The following is a 20,511-nucleotide window of genomic DNA, read 5'->3' on the forward strand; positions in this document are numbered from 1 at the left end:
AAGATGGAATTATACATATGGGATACATCATGGCTATAAGAGACATGAGCTACCATTCATTTAAATGTGGAAATGCATCAGAACAGCTCTGTGAGGCTTCCTATCTGAGAAGAACAGATATTTAGAATACCTACAGAAACAATGGCTACTTTACCCTTTAAAATACTTGTATTATAAATAGCAGAGTGGCTGTTCCCCTCTCACCATATCCAGGAACAAGCTGATGGAGCCTTTATCCCTGCAGGCTCCTGCAGTGCCTGTCCCACTGACATGGCACCTCCGGAACACACACATCACGTGTCAGGGCATCTGGGTGTAGCTGAGTTACGGAAGAAGGAAGAAAACCAATGTGGGCTCTTTTCTTCATCTTGTCCTTGACCATCCACCCCCCCTAACCCTCCAGAATCAAGTCTGGATTGAGGATATGGTCTTTCATTGTTATGTATATGTAAATTTGCTTAATTCTTGTCTGATTGAAAGAATGTAAAGGTGAAGTTGGATGAGTCTCAGCTGCTCTTACAGGTTGTTCAACCACTTACTCTGCTGTAGCACAAAGCAAACCCTCATGGAAGGAAAGATGAAAGGAGGAGCTGTTCACTGGTGAAAGCAAAAGTATAAAGAGAACAGGGAACAGTTATTTCTGCTATTTGGTGAGACTAGAAAGAGAATTAAGTGACTGAACAGCAGCAGGAAATACTTGGTAGGTAACTGTGGAGATAGCTGGGCTGACAATACGCAGCCAATGCAAGTGGTAGGGTCAGTGTGCACTGTTACATTCAATAACTGAGATTTAGAAATAAACAAATCAATCCACCACAGCTGCTGGGGATTTGATTCACAGCACTGCTGGATGGCTCTTTCAGGTCACCTTGGGTAAAGATGAGTAAGCCTGACCTGAAAATGCTGGTTTGTATATGTTTGTGGGACTGCTGATGCATCATCTCACTGCCTTCTAGCCCAAACCTATCTTCCAGCTTTCTGACCCACACAAGTATTCAACAGCCAGAATTCAGGATCTCTGGGCACAAATTCCATGCAACTGGGACATAAGAAACAGCTCCACTTAAATTTGTGTTTTCCCTCCAGACAGAAGAAGTTGTTTCAAAATTTGTGAAGCTGAATCATCCAATTCATCTACTTCATCAGCCAGTGGGACACAAGCACCCGACTTGTCCTGGGTACCTAAAATCCAGATCTAGGGTAAAGGATGTGAAAGTCCAGAATCGTTACATAAAGAGCACAAAAATAGAAGGATATATGCAAAAATTGAAAACTTATTTTTCTTTTGGTTCTTTGACATTAATTTTGGGTGTTTGTTTGTTTGTTTGTTTTTAGCCCTTGAAGTCACGGGCCCTGACAATGGGATGCCTGACAATCTCTTCACTTGGGCTGCACTTTGAGGACGTTTCTGTGATGCACCTTTGAGTGGTCTCGTTGCCTCAGTGGGTCTGGAGCTGGACCCCAGGTGGGGACAGCCTGTGGGGAGAAGCAGCAGCCCCCCTGCTATGCAGGAGGCAGCAATGTCACAAACTCCCTTTTCTTCCTCTTGTGTAACATGGTAGTGGAAACATCAACTTCCTGCACAGCCACTGCCTGCTTCAAAGCACTGAGATCTGACTGACTGACAGGACAGCTTTTGGCAGGCTTACAAATATCTGCTCCTAGCTCCATGTGGATCTGCTGAAGTAGATCTGTGTCCAAATCTGGTTCAAGAGCTGTGGGATACACTGCAAAGTCCATGACGCTTAAGGCAAAGCCATAAGCTATGAGAAAGGGCAGGAATGGTTGACCCCAGTTCAACCAGAATCATAAAATAATTTTAAAATTTCCTTTATGAAATTTGATACATTTAATCCATTTAGACAACAACAGCAAAATGAAGAAAATTATTTCCGATGTGCACATTCCTCAGTCTTTCTGGAAAAGATATTTTAACAGCACCCTAACACAGCCTGGAGGTTTTCTGTCTCCCTCTGGGGACAGAGGAGCATTCATGGGATGCTGAAAAAAGCTAAAAACCTCACACTGGAGCACATTCCCAAATATAAGGACATCCAGTACAGATGCAGAGCTTAACCAAAGGTGCCCAGTGCTATGTCAGGGCCAGTGTTTATTGTTTTTATGATTGTATTTTTAAGCAGTCATTCTTTTGATCCATCCTAACTGCTGGTCAGGGAAAGAAAAATAAAGCTTATACAGAAAATAACAAAATATTCTGGCTGGAGGCCAAAACTTCACAAGAGAGTACTGAAGCCTAATATATTTTGTTTGACGTCTTTGTTTCTGATAGATGTTGACTGAATTCAGGAGAATGACGGCACTTTGAACAAAACCAGCTGGGTAAGTCAGTTTGCTAATTATTAACCCTCTAGGGAAGAGACTGGGTTGGAAATGTGCATTCCAAACATTCTGGGAAAATATAAAACTCAATGTAGATCTCTTTGGGAAAGAAATACTTTACACTCTGGTTTGTATTTTTAGGAAAAAGGGAGGAGACAGCTTGTGATATATGACTGAATTTCTCAAGATGAGTAATAATTTCATACTGTGACTTACAAAATATTATTCAGAAGCTACTGTCATAAATATTCAGATACCCAAATGTAAAAACATCAATCCTGAAAAGTAAGAAAAAAGTATAATAGTCTGAAACTGTAGGCTTTGCTGTGACATATTTACATCTCATTCCACCTGGATGCTCTAATCTTTCCTGTGTAACCTGGCCAGAGGTGGCTGTAGAGAAAGCACAGGGGAATTTTTCCTCCATTTCAGGATTTTTAGGAGCAAAGGAAGAGTTAGATATGAGCACTACACCAAAATTCAGTGCAGTTCAGTGTTTAACTAGGGCCAGTCATAGCTAAAATTATAGCATGAAATTGAAACAGAAAAAAGAAAATAACGGGGGGACGGAGAGTGGAATCCTGGTAGAAACATAAAGCAACAAAAGATCGAAGATGAAAAGAAATTTAGGAATAATTTTCACTATTTGTTTAACATTGGAGCTATTTTCCTGCTTGACACATTTGTTGCAGCACAGAGACATTGGCTGTTACAAGTGCCAAAATAGATGTAGGAGAATGCAATATTGTTTAAAACAAATAGGTCATATAGGATGCTGAACTGATTTTTGTTTTCTTCTCCACAGTTCAGTGTGATGCCATTAGTTGTCATTTAAAGAAATACCTTAATGTAGAGAAGCTTTTTAAAGTTAAGCTCCCCGACAATTAGTTTAATATCAGAACCATGCATATTTTTGCCTTTTTGATGTTGTACTCTCTCCAGTAGAGAAAGTGGTAGGTGGCAGAGTACCTTCTAAACTTGTCCATTCTCTGACTATTTGCAATTCTTTAGTTGCTTTGATATTTGGTGTGTGTATGTGTGTACTGACAGCTGTAACAAATGATGAACTGGAGTAATTATGGAGAGTGCCATTTCCAGAGTGCTGCAACAGCCCACTGTCCCTCCAAGGACTGATTTAAAATTGCAAATTGTTATGTAAAGTGAACACTTACAGTATTTTTGGCAGAAAACTAATTAAATCCATGTATCCCAGAGTGACCACGAATGAGAGTCCTAGTTTGTTACCACGCACTTCAAGATTAGAGGGAAAATTCACACATTTGCACAAGAATTATTGCAAAAGGGACTCAGCCCTGACTGAGTCTAAGCTGTATGAGATGCCTTCAGTTGTGGGTCCTGCTGCTTTCATCCTGCCTGTGGGAGAGTAAGAGCAGGCCTCCAGCTAAGCAAACAAACCCAACAGGTGGAATATGCAGGGTGTTTGGGCATTCTCTGCTGTTTCTTTGCTTGGATAGGTACAATACTAGTAAGTAGCCGAATGACATGAGAGGTTAGTGATTGAGTCCATGAATAAACCAGATTTTATTTCTCTGTTTCATAGAAAAACTGGGCTAAGTGAAAGGAAAACTGCCTTTTACTGCTTTGTTGTTTGTTGCCAGGTACAGACAAAAGAATTTGCCCAACACAGGGAGTTGGGGAGCAGGTCCAGGCTTTGTTTCCTGGCTTCACTATCACTGTGTCATTTTGGCCAACTCACCTGGTTTTTGCTTTGAGTTCTCCACATATGAAATAGAGAAAAAAAACTTATTCTTTGGCAATGCTCTTTTGAGAAGGGTTGCTAAATATGCAATTGCATGCAAGCTGCAAAACCAACACCCTGTTACTAAAGGGAAACCCCCTGGCAGCGACAGTGTGAAGTGCCTCATTCCATCACTGTTTGCAGGCTGCTTCCAAGGCCAGACAAATACATATTTTGTCAGAAAATTTTTGGTGAAATTTAATTTTCAGAGGGTTTTTTTCAAACTAAACTTGAAGTAACTTTAGTTCTAAATTCAGGCTAATAGCAGTAACAGGTAGGGGCTAAAATGGCAGTGTAAAGAAATGGAAAAATTAAGTCGATTTTCAGTTATGTGTTGGGTTAAAAATTTGAGGCTATCATCCTGTACTTTTTTATTAGTATTCCTTTGGTGTTATGTTACAGCATTAGCAATCTGTCAAAATCCATGGTACTGTTTATAAAAATAAACTAATTGAAGGCAAAGTGATCTCTAGCACTATTTGTGTTTGCTCAGGCTTTGTTTTCATGTCCAACACTTGTGTTGGAACTTGTTTTTTTAGAATAATAAAATATACTTGGACTTGGAATCTCCACTAACATTTGCTTTGAAAGTCAAGACTCTTGGCTTCCCTTTTGCTCGTTTCTTATTTGCCATCTCTGTCACATGCTCTCTAGCAGGGCTTGTGGCTATAAAAGTGTGAGGGAGTAAAGGTTAAAGATATATACTGGCTTTAACAAATATGGTTGTTCTTGCCTTCAGGATTGACTTCTGAAGTTAGTGTTTGGTTCATCCTATTTTTAGGGTAGGATCTCAATTGCAGTCCATATTTATGCTTGAGTTAAAATCAATATACTTTTAGCACTGTATCTCTCTGAAGACTTCAGCTTGTCAACTCAAGGGCTGGGTGTGTGAAGGGAGCATAGTCCAGATGCTGGACTTTATACCAATAAGTAAATATTCAACAGCTCACTTTAAGAACATGAGTGAGACTGTGCTCCACTAGTAGCAGTACTTTTTCATGGGGAAACAGAATAGGGATACATAAATTTCAGTTTGTACTCTAGTAAATACTCTAGAAGTGCATCAGCTACAAAAGGAAACATTGAACCCTTACTTTAGCTTGGTAGTTATTGAATTAATCTGGATCTATGTGGATTCATATTCTAAAAAAGGGATTGCATTTGAGTTTTTAATAGGAAGTATGCTCAAACAGTTGTGTATGATTAAAAAGGGGACAGGAGCATTTCCTCTTTCACTGTCTGGGAACTTTCTGAGGGCACCAGTTCACTGACAGTTTAGAGAACAGTGAGGAGCTGAATAGCTCTGCACTGTCCAGATTTCTGCAAGTGTATTGGCAGCAAAAGGGAGACTAGAGAAAATGTGAGCCCACTGCTGAGTGAGAGGGGCTGTGGTAACACAGGATGCAGACAAGTCAGAGATATTCAATGCCTGCTTCACCAGTCTGCAGGATTTGTTTTCAAAAATCCCAGGCCCTGAGACCAGTGGGAGCATCTGGAGCAATGCAGGCTTACCCTCAGCAGAGTAACCAAAACATTTAAACAAACTGGACACAAACAAGTCTGTGGGACCCAGCGGGCTGCATCCACAAGCACTGAGGGAGCTGACAGATGTCATTGCAAGGCCAGTGTCACGTATCTTTGAAAGGTCATAGTGATCACAGGAGGACTAGAAATTCAATGCAGATGCCGTATCTTGCTTCAAGGAGAAGAGGGAGGATGTGGAGAACTACAGGCCAGCCAGCCTGGTCTCAATACCCAGAGAAGTGTGGGAGCAAATCATTCTGGAAACTATTTCATAATATATTAAGGACATGGAGATGGTTGGGAATCATCAGTATGGATATATGAAGGGGCAAATTATGCCTGATAAGCCTGAGAGCCTTCTGTGATTAAATGACTAGCTTGGTGGACAAGGAGAGAGCAGAGGACATTAACTGTCTTAACTCCAGAAAGGCTTTCATCACTGCCTGTATCCTCATGAACCAACTGCTGACTAGATAAGTAGATAGTGAAGTAGATAGATTGAAAACAGGCTCCAATGCCAGGCTCAAGAGATTATAATCAGTGGTGCAAAATCCAGCTGGAGGCCAGACACTAATGAGGTGCTCTTGAGGTCAATACTGGGGCCGATACTGTTGAACACCCCCATTAATGATCCTGGGTGATAGAACAAGTGCACCCTCAGCAACTTTGACTTGAAGACTGGGAGGAGAGGCTGGTACACCAGATGGTTATGCTGCCATTCAGAGGGATCTTGGCAAGCTGGATGGATCAGTTGAGAGGAATCTCATGGAATTTAACAAAGGAAAATGCCAAATCCTGCACCTGTTGGGTTGTGTCCCCGCACACATAACAAGGGGCTGAGGGCCAGCTGGCTGGGAAGTAGCCTCACAGGAAAGTATCTGGGAGCCCTGGTGAACACCAGCTTGAACATGTGCCAGCAGTGTGCTGTGTCCTCCTGGCACAGCTGGCCAGCAGTTTCCTGGGCTGCATCCCGAGTATTGCCAGTAGGTTGAGGCAGGTGATAATTTCCCCCTGCTTGGCATTAAGACAGATCTGGAGGGCTAGATGTCCATATCTGGATTTCCCAATGTAGGAAAAATATGGTTTCACTGGACTGAATCCAGCAAAGAGCCACAAAGATGATTATGGGACTGGAGTGTTTGTCATGTGAGGAGTGGCTGAGAGCTGGAGGAGAGAAGCCCCAGGGAGATATTATCAATGTATCTAAAGATCTAAAGTTAGGGAGAGTAAAGAAGATGAAGCGAGACTCTTCTCAATTAAAATCAGTAAAGGAACAAGAGGTACTAGGCATAAAGTGATTCATAGGATATTTTTTTAATAAAAGAAAAAAGGTGGGTTTTTTTTTTCTATTGTGGCCATGTGAGAGATGTCCAGAGACATTGTGGAGTCCTCATCCATAGAGATATTAAAAATGCAAGTGGAACCAACCCAGGGCACTCTGCTCCAGTGGACTCTGCTCTAAGCAAGAGAGTTCACTAAGTGGTCTCTTCAGATCCTGTGATTCTTTGGCTTAGGTACTTTAATTTATTTCCACAGCATCTGAGTATTTCTATCAGGTTCACTGTTTATAAAGAGGTTTCTGATTCTTCCAAAGTTTTGCATTCTGATGGGACTTAAACTGTGGGCCACAGGTTCCTGCTGGGCCATTTAAATACTGCCTAGGATAGATCCAGCCCACTTTACATGGCCATTCTGCATGGCCAAACTGTTTCAGTTTGAAATAAAAACGAGTCTTAAGAAACTTATGGACTTCACAGAATGAAGTACCACTGCTTAATAGAATATATATAAAAATAGATGGTTCAGTACTATGGGCATATTATTGCTTCCAAAAAAGAACAAGAAATGTAGATGCACTTGTTAAACTAACAGGACTATTTACTCATGCAGCTTTGTAAAGTATGTCTCCCAGAAACTGCCATAAAGAGCAGCATTACTCCTTGACAACCTCAGGAAGGAAAGAGAGTGGGCTTTGCATTTTCAAAGCCAGGAGCAGATTCAGCTTGGACAAACTAATGATTTCTACAATAGAAATATGTCACACACAGAGGTCATCTCTGAAGTGACCAAATCCTGAAGCCTTTATAGCTTAAAATCTTCTCTGGGATTTTGCCTAGAGGCTTATTACTGGTTAGTCTGGCAGAGCACTGCAGATGTGAGTCATGAGGGATCTGTGATATCTTCATCTCTCTCGCTCTCCCTCACACATTCTGTGTCAAGCACACGAAACCAGCTCACCAGCAGTGCTTGAGCAGTGATGACAGCTGATAGAGTACCCTCACAGTCTCTCCCTGATTCACCCATGGTGTCAAGCACAGACAGAAGTCTTATAAACTCATTTATATGCACTGTCCACCCACTGACTTTATCTCAGGTTGTGTGAGTGTTGAGTCACAGACAGGTAGTTCTTGTTCAAGTCCCAGCTGTGGGTAATAACAAAAGCTATTTCAGTCTCACAAAAATAATGACTAAGGTACAACTAATTTCCCTACAACAAGGGGAACTTGAATCAATAGAAAATTGCAAAAAGCAAGTTCTTGTGAGGAGGACTTGCTGATTTGTTGACCCAGCAGGAGCTTTCATCCAGATAAAGAAATAACAGGTGGACCATATCAACCAGGTCACTCTTGTCTGCATGCTTGCACACCTCATCAAAAAGCTGTCTAGAGGTCTAGATGGTAAACACTACATTTAGAGAAGATGCATTGGCACTGCCCAAATAGATCATATTTATCCAGGTGCACATGAGTTTTATCCTGTATTGCAGTTTCTACTGCTTTGCCTGCTACTAATATGAGGCTTGCCAGCCTTTAGTGTTTTCCATCATGTCATCTCCTTTACCCTCTGGAATCTTCTTTATGGAGATTGGTGTCACACTGCCACTCTCCAGACCACAGGCACATGGCAAGTGTGAAGGGAAAAGTAGGTCCATTTGTAGGCTCTCACTCAGTGCTCAACACTGCCCTAAAAAACTCAGATGTCTGCAGATTTGTTACTTAGCCTAGTTTGGTTTGTAACTTTTCCCAGTTAGCACACTTTCAGGACAAGTCTGTGCTGACTGTCAGAAAGAAGAGTTCAGGTATGGGGATCATCAGCTTATTCCAGTGAACATATGCAAATAGATAATTTAGCTTGTCTGGATAATTTAGCTTCTCCTCTTTTTTTACCCTGCAATTGTCCTTTGATTTGTCAGAATCCAGTGGATGTCTTGGTCCTGATGTACCTAAGGCAAGATTTAATGTTAGTCTGGATTTGTTTTGTGAGTTGCTGCTCACAGTTTTTTATTGTTCCTTCACTGTGCTTTTCATTAACATGTTGGTTTGTGATCCTTTCTATGGTTTAGCATTTGGAGAAGATTTAAACTTCTGATTTCTAATAATAATCTACTCGGTGGAGAAGTTATTGTGCCCACTTCCTTTTGCCAGTTCTCAAGACTTTAGTAGATGGCACACGCTGATGCTGTGCTGTGCATCCTTTCAGGAGTTCAGCTCCACTGGTGAGAATTTGCTGTTCCTGCAGCTGCCTTTTGTTTCCTCTTCACAATCTTTCTAACTGCTATGTCTCTCTCCCTTTTGAAACTGGGTGCAACTGCTGTGAATGCTTGGCCTTAGTCAAGCCTCTGGGAATTCTGAATGTAAACATAGCAGTAGAAACCATGAGCTGAAGATGTAGGTTAAGATCATGCACATGAATGAGGACCAAATGAGGGGCTGCATCTATTCTGTGGCTTCCCTGTCCCACTGCTCTGCGAAGCAATATTGGTGGAGTCTGATGTAGTCTGTGTTACATAACAAGGCTGCAGTGTCCAGACAGCATGGAGGTTACATGAAGTACAGTGCTGGTTGCATTTCCCACCCTCTTTGCCCATCTGATCATTCTCAGCATGCTCTCTCTGTCCTTCTGGTCGGGCAGACTCAGGACTCCATATGCTGAAAGGTGACATTTTGGTGCTTTGGCATTCTGTGCCACCTGCCAGGTTCCTGTTTTGTTTACTTGATCTGCTTACAAGATCTCATTAATAAATTTCAATATCCCATTACCAGCAGAGGTGACTCCTATTATTTCTCCTATTATATAATATATTTTATATTCTGGTACTAAAATGTCCTGTATGTGTGTAACATGTCATTGCCTTTGTCTAAGACCAGACTTTTGATTTCCCTCCAGTTATTCATTAGATGTTTTACATTGTTATAGAGGTATGTGTTGTTCTGGTGTTTGTTTCCTCCTTCATCTCCCATTTGAAAGGTATTTTATTTGTTTTATTATTTTTAATTATTTTTATTTGTTTTCTTATTTTTGCTCTCTGGGCTCTCTTGCACTCAGAAAGGCACAATTTCCAAACCTTTGCTTATGGCATATTGAACTGCCTGTTCACCACTCCTGCTGCTACTCAGTTTATATCTTAATCAGTCACAACCTTTAAACACCAACAATTTAGCCCTCAGTGAGTTCAATGTTTCTGTACAGACCCTTTTTATCTCAGAAGTACTCCCAAGCCCAGATCAATCTGGAATTTTGCCCTTTAAACCATTCTCATCTATTTGTTGAAAGTTTGCTCCTTCCTGGTCAAACAAAAGGCATTTTAGAGACTGCTATTAGTCAGGGATGAATTTTGCCTCCAAAATATGTTAGACTCAAAACTACAGGCTCTTCCCCAGCACTCTTACAAAATTATTCTGCTTTGCATGTTTAAAGAACAAAAACAAAACAAAACCAAATAAACAAAACAACAACCATAAAACCAACAAAAACCGCACCAACACCTTTCAAATTTAAAATGTCTTCTACCTGAATTAATTTTTATTTGCTTCAAAAAACATTTTCCAAATGATAACTGATTTTCTTTTAAATCGTTCCTTCAAATGATGCTTTCTGCAACACATATAATGCAGTACAAAACATCATCTTATTTGGCAGTTCCCACAATCCTAATTTAAGTAATAACCCCATACTGACACAGTGACAAGAGAGAACCACTTTTGAGGAGATTGAACATATAAACTCTGCTAGTAGATCTACTAAACCAAGGCACACTTTCCTTTGAAAATGCACAGTACAGATGTCAGAGACCCTTTTTTAAAGTGCTACAGAAGAGTATAATTTACCACTTTACAATTTCAAGCAGTTGTCTCAATGTTAAAGTACTGTTTTTATTATTTTGTCATTGTTCCAGAAGCACACAGAGATCCTAGCAGGAGTCAAAGCCAAACCAATACCAAGAGAAAGACATTCCTGGCTCTCAACAAACATGCAATGTGGATGTGTCCACACTCCTTTCTTTGTCTTACTTCCCAAACCTGTTTCTACTATTTCTGTGAGCCTGAATATGAACATTTAAATATGCATCAGAGCAAGCTGAAGGCAGCACTACAGAAGTTACCACTGTCACATTTGAGTAAAAAAGGAGGTTGATATTACAAAAAAGTCTGTAATTCCTTTGTTATTTCTGAAAGTTATCTACCACATGCAGCAGAAGAAACATAACAGTCTCTAAACTGCCATAATAACACCATTATTATGAATGGTGACACTTAAAGAGAATCAAATCTAAGGGTCCCTAGCAATAATAAACCCTTCAAGCACAACAAAAGCCTCAAAACTTTGGAACTCATGCCAAAGATGCATGCAGAGATTGTAGAGGAGATGTAAGAAATACACATAAACTCAGCTGAGAGAGCATTTGATTCATCTTAAGTTTACTGTGCAATATGACAGTTTCATAATGTGCTGAAAGGTTAGGCCACTGCAACTGGAAACAGGAAATTTAGAGCAACAAGGGAGAAAAGCCATCTTCCTTTGTGTTCCCTTTCTGCTGAAAGCAAAACATTCTTTGATGTTGAAAAATAATTAAGTCCTCAATATCCATTTAAAAAAGCAAGGCAGCAAACAAAGTAAGTGTCCATGAAGAAAAGACCATCCAGATGGAGTTAATGCAAAGCTTAAGTTACTGCTTAAAGACCTCTCTGGTTACAGCCTCTCTTTATCCAAATCAGTTGCTTTTTTAGTGACTTTTTTCATAGCCATGCATGGGATCAACTCCATCAAGCTAAACTTGTGTATCTGTCAAAAAAGAATCATTTGACTTTTAGCTGCAATTATGGTAAAAGTTGCAATTGCCCAAATTTCTTCTCCATTAAACTATCTTTAAACATGTCCAGGGCTGATATTTTATATTATTAGTAGGCACTTTACCCAAACCAGAGCCATGTTCTAATATTAAACTTAGCAGCAGAGTCTAGGTAGCACTGTAATCTTTGTGTGCTGGTTGCTTTGTGGGTACCATTACTTTCTTGGAGAGAGTCCTCCCCCTCAGGAAATAACTGCCCCTGTAACTCTTGTAAGCCTTCATGTGGCTGTTGGGTTTGGTCTGGTTTATTTCTTTTTTGGGTTTGTTTTTTTGGTTTTTTGTGGTTTTTTTTTTAGTTTGTTTTTGGTTTTGTTTGGGGTTTTTTTTGTCTGTTTTGGGTTTTTTTGTTTGCTTCTGTAAGGACTTAGGTATTGTAAGCACCCACGTTGCAAGGATAAAAAGGCAGTAAATAAGAAGTGATCCCTGTTCAGACGTCCCAGTCTCAAAGTCATTGCTAGAGGAAGCAGAGAAAAGCAGAAGTTACCATCTCCAAATCCTCTTCCTATTTTCATGAGATGCTGTAGGCAGCAAATCCTTTCCACCATTCCCTTTGTGCTCACTGGCACATGTGGATGCACTCAGCCAGAAAAACTGGATTGCAATGTGTTGAATGGCAAAGGAGGAAGGTTGCTCATGCAAAGTATCTGTTTCATGTGGTGTGCAGAACAGAGATGGGGTGGAGATTTATGGATAGATAGGTGTTGGCACTTTCTACAGGCATTGCTATTGTTAAAAACATATGGGCATAAGGGCAAAAAAATTATCCTTTGATAAGCAACAAAGACTCCTGCTAGAAATACGAGGCTCTTAGTCATGATGTTGGCACCTTGAAAGGCTTTTTGTTTGGAAAGGCAAAGTAGTCTTCTTGGAAGCAAAAGGCTGCTGTGCATTACTGGGAGCTCTGTGGCTGGGCCCTCCTGTATCTGAAATTCTGTATTTGGTTATCTCTACAGGCATGGTTGAAATTTGCTCAGCCATTAGCTCTGCTTTGAAGTGAGCTGTAGGTATTCATGGGGATATATAATGCTTGTGACATGCAATACAGAAACTGCTCACTGATTATGCTGAGTGATAGTGTGCAGCTCACATTAAATGCAGAAGCCTCATTTATAAATAATAAATCCTATAAGAAGTAGGCTTTGTCATTATTACAACTTTGATAAGCTTTAATACAAATCCACTTTTTCAACAAGAGAAAACTGTATTAGAGTTCTGTAGGTTATCACATGACATACACCAAATATCATTTTTCCTGCATGTTCTTTCAAAAAAATTTTGTTGGTTGGTGGGCTCACCAGGCCTGTACATTCTGTATCTCCTCTTAAATTAATGTAAAACAGAATTAAAGTATAGGACATGTACATGAACCCAAAACTGAAACTAAGAGACACCAATGCAAACTGCAATTTTTTCCTGTTCTTGGGTATTCTTTAATTTTTGAGCCAGGATCAGAGTTTGAGTCTATACTATCAAGGATAATATTTTATAAACCAATAAGCAAAAAAGGAGCTGAAATCAGAAGTATCTGAAAGCATATGTTATGTATGTTAAGATACCTTAGAGAACCTCCCCTCTATTAATACACATATTGCTGATATATTTGTAGTAAGTTGGATGCTGGTAATTTCAGAATTGCTGGTATGTGTTCAGTAAATATGCACTGCATGCTATTAGTATCAAAGTGAAACTCTACTACTAACCATTCCCAAACTGGGACAGTCAGTGCATTAATAATAACACACATTTGGAAGGATTGATGGGAACTCAGGGTTCACACCTGCTTTTTTTTAATTTAAAAAGAGCCACGCCATCCCACCACATATTTAATTTTAGTTTCAATAGCTTGCTTTTGCACCAGGGTCACCAGTGGGGAATTTCTGCTTTCCATTCTCTGTGTGGAGACTTTAAAGCTTTGCTCTTCCTGAAAATGAATTATTTCTGGTAACACAGATTCGATTTTGCTACATCTACAGACTCCTCTCTTCCTGGATTTGACTTCTAATTTTTCAAATAGCTCCTGCTTTGGCAGCCATGTGCAGTTTCCAGCAGGAGAGAACATTTGTTAACTTGCAGGTGTCTGTTTTTGTTCACTGCATTTCCATTCAATTCCCAGCCTGGCATACCTTCAGATCCTGTGTCCCCAGGAGTACACACTCCTACATGATGGGCACACTGGAAGCACCTTAAACAGACTGCACATTGCATTTCCCATCTTCATGTAGATTTAGTATTTCTTTCCATGAACAATGGTTCTTCCAAGTCTAATCAAAATGGATTTTCCTAGGAAAAAAAGGTTTTTTCTTGTGACTTTGCAAATCATTTTTTTAAGCAGCTGGAGCTCGAGGTATACAGCCTGTCCAGGCAAGCATTGAATCAGACAGGATGTAGCTATAAACTTGATTTCATTTCACATCGTTTCTGTCAGTTTTCCCCTTTTTCTCCTTTCCTCCGTCTGGCCTCCTGGTTCTCGCCATGAACACGTTGCTGGCGTAACACAAGTTACTTTTAGCTTCTGTTGCAAATTTTTTTCAGCCACAGTTACTCGGCACTGCGAGCTCCTCCTCGCCCATCCCCGGCAAGGGCAATTGCAATTTCGCAGCCCCTGCTGCGGCGATGGCAGCTGGCCCGCGGCCAGGGGGGATCGAGGATCGCAGCCTGATGTGCATCATTTGTACAATTTGAAATATTTTACTTCCATGTGGTTGTTAATTTTAGATTATTCCGTTCACCTTTTGCCTTTTCCTCACTTCTAGCAGTTTAGCAGTTACGCGTTCCCCTTTTCCCCCAGCTGAGCTTCTAAGGTTTTCTGGGTTTTTTTTTTTTAGTTTTAACTTTTCTGACCATGCTACAATTCGATCTACTTTTCCAGTCTTTCCTTGTGTTTTCCACTTTTTTTGTTGTTTTTGTTGTTAATTCCTTTCTTTTTTTCCTCGTTTACTTTTCGTTTATTTTTTCATTTTTCTCTTCCTCCCCGCCTTTCCCTCCATCGTCCCTCTCACGTTGTCTGCCGCTCGCGGCTCCGCAGCCCCGCTCGGGCCGGGCCGGCCCCGCCTTGCCCCAACCCCGGGGGCCGCTTTCCTCCTGGCAACAAGTGACGCGCGGGGGGCGGCCAATGGGCGGCGCCGGTGGCGCGGCGCTGGGGCACGGCGAGCCCGGCAGCCCCGCGCAGCCTGCGCGCCGCGGGGCACGATGGCGGGTGCCGGGCGCTCTGTGTGCGCCTGCGGCCTCGCCCTCACGCTCGCCTGGCTGCTGCTGTGCTGCGCGGCCCGCCGCCACCCCGCAGGTAAGCCGGGGCCGAGCGGGAGGCGGGTGCGCCGCGGGAGCCGAGGGTCCTTGAGCGCCCCGACGGGCGCCTGGGCGGGTCAGGGGGCGGCGTGACGGGCCTTCCGCCCCGGCGGCTCCTTCGGGCGCCGCGCTCGGTGGCAAAGTCCGACTGCGGTGGAAACAACCTGGGAAACTTAGAAGGAGAAGCGAAGAAGGCAGGAAAAAGTCCCGCACCGCCCTCTCGGACCGTGCGCTTGGCCTGGGGCGTCGCGAAAGCTGGCGGCGGCCGCGGCTGCCACGTTCCCGGTGCCCACGGGGCCGGGCCGCGGCCTTTGGCCTGACAGCTCGGGGCCAGCGGGTGCCCGAGCCCCGGCAGGTCCCGGCAGCGCGCTCCGCCGCCGCTGCTGTCCTCCGCTGTGTGCGCAGCGAGGCAGAAAAGGGAGCTCGCCTTTCCCGGCAGGAAGCAGGTGGAAAAGTTTCACGTTGAGCAAATTCTCGTAAGGCACAGCCGCTAGCCTAGTCAGAGCTTCTGGGAAACAAGCTGAGCCCTTCGCTAAGTTGCACCTCCAATATTTTTTTTATATCCATGATAGTAACAGGCTCAGGTTGGTAGCTGAAGATGTCACTAAAACTTCATGGCCAGAGCAATGAACTGGAGTAATTATTAATAAATTGCTGCCAGAGAGATTTGGTGAGACAGTATCAGCGGTTTTTCCAGGGAAATTTTAAAAAGTGATTTTCCACTTGGCATCAGCATGAGGGTTGCGGAGGAAGAAGTGAAAGAAGACGTGAGAAGAGGCTAAAAAGTTGTTACATGAAATAAAAAGAGGAAGAAAGTCATGAGGGAAGAATAAAAATCAAAAGCAGGTAAAGCGCAGGGTTAAAGGATACCATGAAGGCAGGTTTGGTTGTTAAATGTCTTAGTTAGTAGGATGGAAGGGACAGTTAGTGTTGGTGTGCTCCTTAAAAAAATCACTTTAGTAGGTGGGTGACTTACAGATTCTTCTTTTCTGTGTGATCAGCTAGGTACTATTTAAAAACTTTTTGGCACTTACACAGTGGAAAATTCATGGGTACACTGGGAAGCAGTGGTAAAATTCACTGCATTAACATCACTGAATATTTTCCTCCCTGTTCAGCCAAACCTATTAGGAAGTCATAACAGAAAAACGCAGTAGGAATGTGATTGACAGTGCATTACTATTAAATACAAAGTACTACTCAGCAGATTCCTTATTTAAGCAGCAGAATAATAGCCCTGTGGGTCTGGTACCGCTACGGTCCATTTCAGCCTGATTAGTGAAAGTTCTGTACTGTGGAGCCATCTTTATTGTGGCATAGAAATAGTTTTAGGGCATTTTTTCATGGCATTTTTTTACTGCTGCCTGTAAGAAGTGTTCTTATACTGACAGAGGTGTTAGCTTGTCTTAGTAGGGTGATACATATACTTTTTAAATGGTACACTGTGCTTTACCAACTTTAATTTTTTTCTTTAATTACAAGATCCTCCAGAACTGAAAATGAAACTTATCACATCTGAAAATGAAACTAGGGTCCCTATATAATTTTTAAAATTATACTCCTAATCTCTTGTGTGCTGTCTTTGGTGGGATACTCCTCCTAAAACTTTCTCCTCAAAGCAATGCTATTTAACTTAGTAGTACTGCAGCTGCACCCACAAACTGGTTCATATGTAAACCTCTCATGTTGTGTATCATATATGATACACAGTTTAGAAAATAGTGTTTAGTAAGTTAATATTATTGTTAATTATATTTTATGGTGTCTGTTGTGTGTGTTACTGTGTTCACAGATAGGCATGAAGACAAGATTCTTTACCCAGTAAGCTTGCAAATTAATGAGGGGCTGATGCAATCAGTATATGTTAAATATAGAGGAAGAATTCTTGTTACTAGAATTGGACTTAGAAGTCTCATTTGTCTGTCCTCATTTTATAAAGACTTGGAAAGAGGTCTTTTTCCAAAGAAGTTAAGACTCACTAAAGAGCAGGAAAATTCACTGTGGCTTCTACAAAAGAGGGGGTTTTACATACCAACAGCAGTTGTGGTACTTCTCTGAAAGCATTGCTCAGAATGTGATTTCCCTTTTAAAAATGAGCTTCCTGTGAAAATGATACTGAATCATAGCCATATGTTTGTTCTTACACAGGCAATGATGCTTTTACCATTCGCCATGAGAAACAGAACAAGTGCATACAGGTTCAAAACTCACTGATAGTCATAGGTGACTGCAGGGACACGAGTGAAGCTTTATGGAAATGGGTGTCCCAGAATCGCCTCTTCCACCTGGGCTCCAAGCAGTGCCTGGGACTTGATATATTCACCAAGTCAGTGTCTCGCCTGAAAATGGTGGATTGTAACTCAGAATTGATGCTGTGGTGGCGATGCGCTGGTGCTTCCATCGTTGGTGCATCTCAGTACAAAGTAACTGTCATGAATAACTATGTGACTGCAAGCATAAATGCAACAGACCAGTGGAAAAGCAACAGCTCCTCCAGTGATATATGTCGGTATCCCTACCATGGTAAGTGAGCTTGTACTTTGAAGGTTTTTTTATTTGTTAAGGGCTTTTTGAGTATATCTGAGCCAATAAGTTCTTAAAATTAGTTATGTGAAAAGATTGATCAGTAAAGCAATAGAATGTTGTGCTGTAGAGAGAAACTGCAAAGGTTTTTAATAAAAAATAAAAGCACAACTGCAGAAATTTTGGTACTGAGTGTCTTTCTTAGCAGGTTTAAATCCCCCCTGCCTCATGTTTCAGTGCAAACCTATTTAATTATGAAATACCAACCACCTTCTATCAGAACTGACACTGCCCTCCTCACCATGATGGGAATTTTCCTGTTAGCAGGGTTTGAGGATGTTTTCTTTGCTGGTAGGCTACACAGTCAAATTCAGAGCATGCTGCCAGCTGGGCTGTGAGCTTTGGTATGGTAGTGTGTGCACTTGCCGTGGAAGCCTGTCTTGTCTGAAACCTCATGCTGCCTGGAAGAAGTGGTGAAAATGTGCTTTGCCTTTTCCCTCTCCTGTATGTGTTGATTGTTAAAAGTCCTTGTTTGATAAGATTCTGCAAAGCACCTGGATTTCAATAGGACAATGAATTATCTCTATCTTACCAGGATGGGGGAGACAAGTTTCTGCTGTTTCTCAGAAGAAAATGTACAGAAAAATATTTCTCAATGTAGTTTTTCAGTTCTGGCATTGCTGGATATTATCTGTAACAAGAAGATATGGTATTTTAAGACCACAAGTGTGATTTGCATGCATTTAGGTTAACTGTGTCTGTACAAGAAGTAACACTGATTTGCTGTATTTTCCACGTCTAGCAAGGGGAATGTATTTACTTCTTTATTTTATATATATATTTTTTTTTTTTTAATTATTCTTTTTCTGCAGAGGTTTATACCAAAGATGGCAACTCTTATGGTAGACCCTGTGAGTTCCCCTTTCTGTATAACAAGGTTTGGCATCATGACTGCATCCAGGATGAAACTCACACAGGCGGGAAATGGTGCGCCACTTCTGAAGATTATTCTCGAGATGGAAAATGGGGAATCTGCTTACAGCCAGGCACGTTGGGTTTCTAAACAGACATCCTAAAAGCATTTTGTCACTTCTCTGATGTACAGCTCCACCCTTGTGTGGCTGTTAAGCTGTGTGAAAGCTTTTCTGTTGCAGTGTTGGCTTAAACTGCAAGTATTAGTGATGACCAATATAAAAACCAATAGACCCTACATATTATATTCAAAACCTTTTCTTTTGAAACTTTCATAATGTTTCTGTATAGTTGTAGTTACAAGTACCTTCTGCTTCTTTTAAACAGAGGATGGTTGTCATGATAGCTGGGAACATGATCCAGGGTCTGAAAATTGCTACCAGTTTAATACACAGTCTGCTCTTTCTTGGAAGGAAGCTTATATTTCATGTCAAAGGCAAGGAGGAGATTTACTTAGCATCCAAAATGCATCTGAATTAAGTTACATACAAGGTAGGTGTAATTATTCCCATATGAATACTGGGAAATCTTTATAAAGTGGAGGCAGCACGTTAGTTTCTGTCCTAAATCTCCAGGGCACAAGTTGATTGTACTTCAAATATTTTGGCTTTCATTTGTGTAGCAAAACTAAGGTACTAATCTCATTTTAGGGAGTTACTTAAATTTTTTGTATGATTTCCTTATAGCAGTTTGGTGTTGTTTATATTGTTAATGAGGAATATCCCCAAAATCTTAAATACAGGCCAGAGTGGCAGTTGTTGTTTTAGCAACCTGTTACTCTCTTGTTATGAAATTGTCCTCCCTGATGTTCAGTCTTGACATGGAGAAATTACCCAAGTGCCTTTGGGACTATGAAACCAAAGGAGAAACACCTGAAGACACTGGGAGGGAAGGCTTGAGTGGCTTAATTCCTCCTCAGTCCAAGAAAGTTTGCATTTATTATTGCAATTATATTAGCAATCTTTCTTTCCTGAAATGCATGCCATTTCAGAATGCATTTTCAATTTAGAGACCAATAAAGGATGAGCATTTTATGCTAATTGTTTTCTTAAAAAAATATCTCTAGGCAAGGATGACATTGCTGAGGTCTTCTGGATTGGCTTAAATCAACTGGATGTTTCTGGTGGTTGGCAGTGGTCAGATCACAAGCCTTTGAATTTTCTCAACTGGCATCCAGGTACTGATATTTCTGATGGTATTGACAATATTCTCAACAGTAACTAGTATTACCTTTTTTTCCCCATCTCATTCCACTTTCAGAAGCATCTTTTCCTCCTAGCCAGCAAATCTTTTTGTTCTCATTTTATATTTACAGCAGATTAGATTAATAAATCTCTAAAAAGGTAAAACTTAAATAGTATTTTTGAAGTCCATTTTAGTAAAGTACCCACAGCTTTCCTAGCTGCTAAATTTCTCCTCTCACTGTCACAGACACTGATTTCCCTCAGATATTCTGATGAATATCTGAGGGAATATGATTGTGTTCATGCAAGGGCTGATGTTACTTAGAAGCTTAACTTGGGTTTTTAAACTTCAAGGTTGCCTAAATGTCAAGGTGAAGATGAAAGGAGTAAAAAACCCTTGAAAAACCTTTTTTAATTACTCCAGAGGTGCTGGTAAGATTAGCGAGACTATTTGGAATTTCCAGGATGAATTTGTAATGTTCTCACAAATATTTTTTGAATCTATGTGTATATGAGAATCCCAGAGTCATAGTCAGGAATATTGAAGCTAATGTTGTTCTGTCATTCAAGCTGAATTTGAGCTTTTTTTAAGTGGAATTCTCTTTTTTTCTTTAATTTCTAAAACAGTGCTGCAACTGGAATTCTGTGAAAAGTTGAGAAGTAGTTTCTGTTATTTCTCTAATAACTTGGCTAAGAAATTTCTGTGGGCTTTTACAAATGCACTCTATCTTTTGGAAAGGTTAAGAACTTCACTGCTTGTACTATTGACTGAACCTTCTTCTGGAGCTGTGACC

At 41.0% G+C, this 20,511-nt stretch overlaps 1 protein-coding gene across 1 annotated transcript in view; it reads left to right on the forward strand.

Annotated features, from left to right (window-relative positions):
* The first annotated feature begins 14,903 nt into the window (after window positions 1–14,903).
* The window catches only part of LY75 (lymphocyte antigen 75), a 43,562-nt gene continuing 37,954 nt past the window's right edge, over window positions 14,904–20,511 (forward strand). The window contains exons 1-5 of the mRNA XM_064718369.1: window positions 14,904–15,036; window positions 17,187–17,561; window positions 18,434–18,607; window positions 18,861–19,025; window positions 19,600–19,710. Of these exons, the coding sequence (XP_064574439.1) occupies window positions 14,943–15,036; window positions 17,187–17,561; window positions 18,434–18,607; window positions 18,861–19,025; window positions 19,600–19,710 (919 nt within the window). The 5' untranslated portion in view covers window positions 14,904–14,942. The remainder of the gene's footprint in view (window positions 15,037–17,186; window positions 17,562–18,433; window positions 18,608–18,860; window positions 19,026–19,599; window positions 19,711–20,511) is intronic.

This window comes from Zonotrichia leucophrys, chromosome 7, assembly GCF_028769735.1.
Source record: "Zonotrichia leucophrys gambelii isolate GWCS_2022_RI chromosome 7, RI_Zleu_2.0, whole genome shotgun sequence".
In the NCBI taxonomy this organism is placed as follows: domain Eukaryota; kingdom Metazoa; phylum Chordata; class Aves; order Passeriformes; family Passerellidae; genus Zonotrichia; species Zonotrichia leucophrys.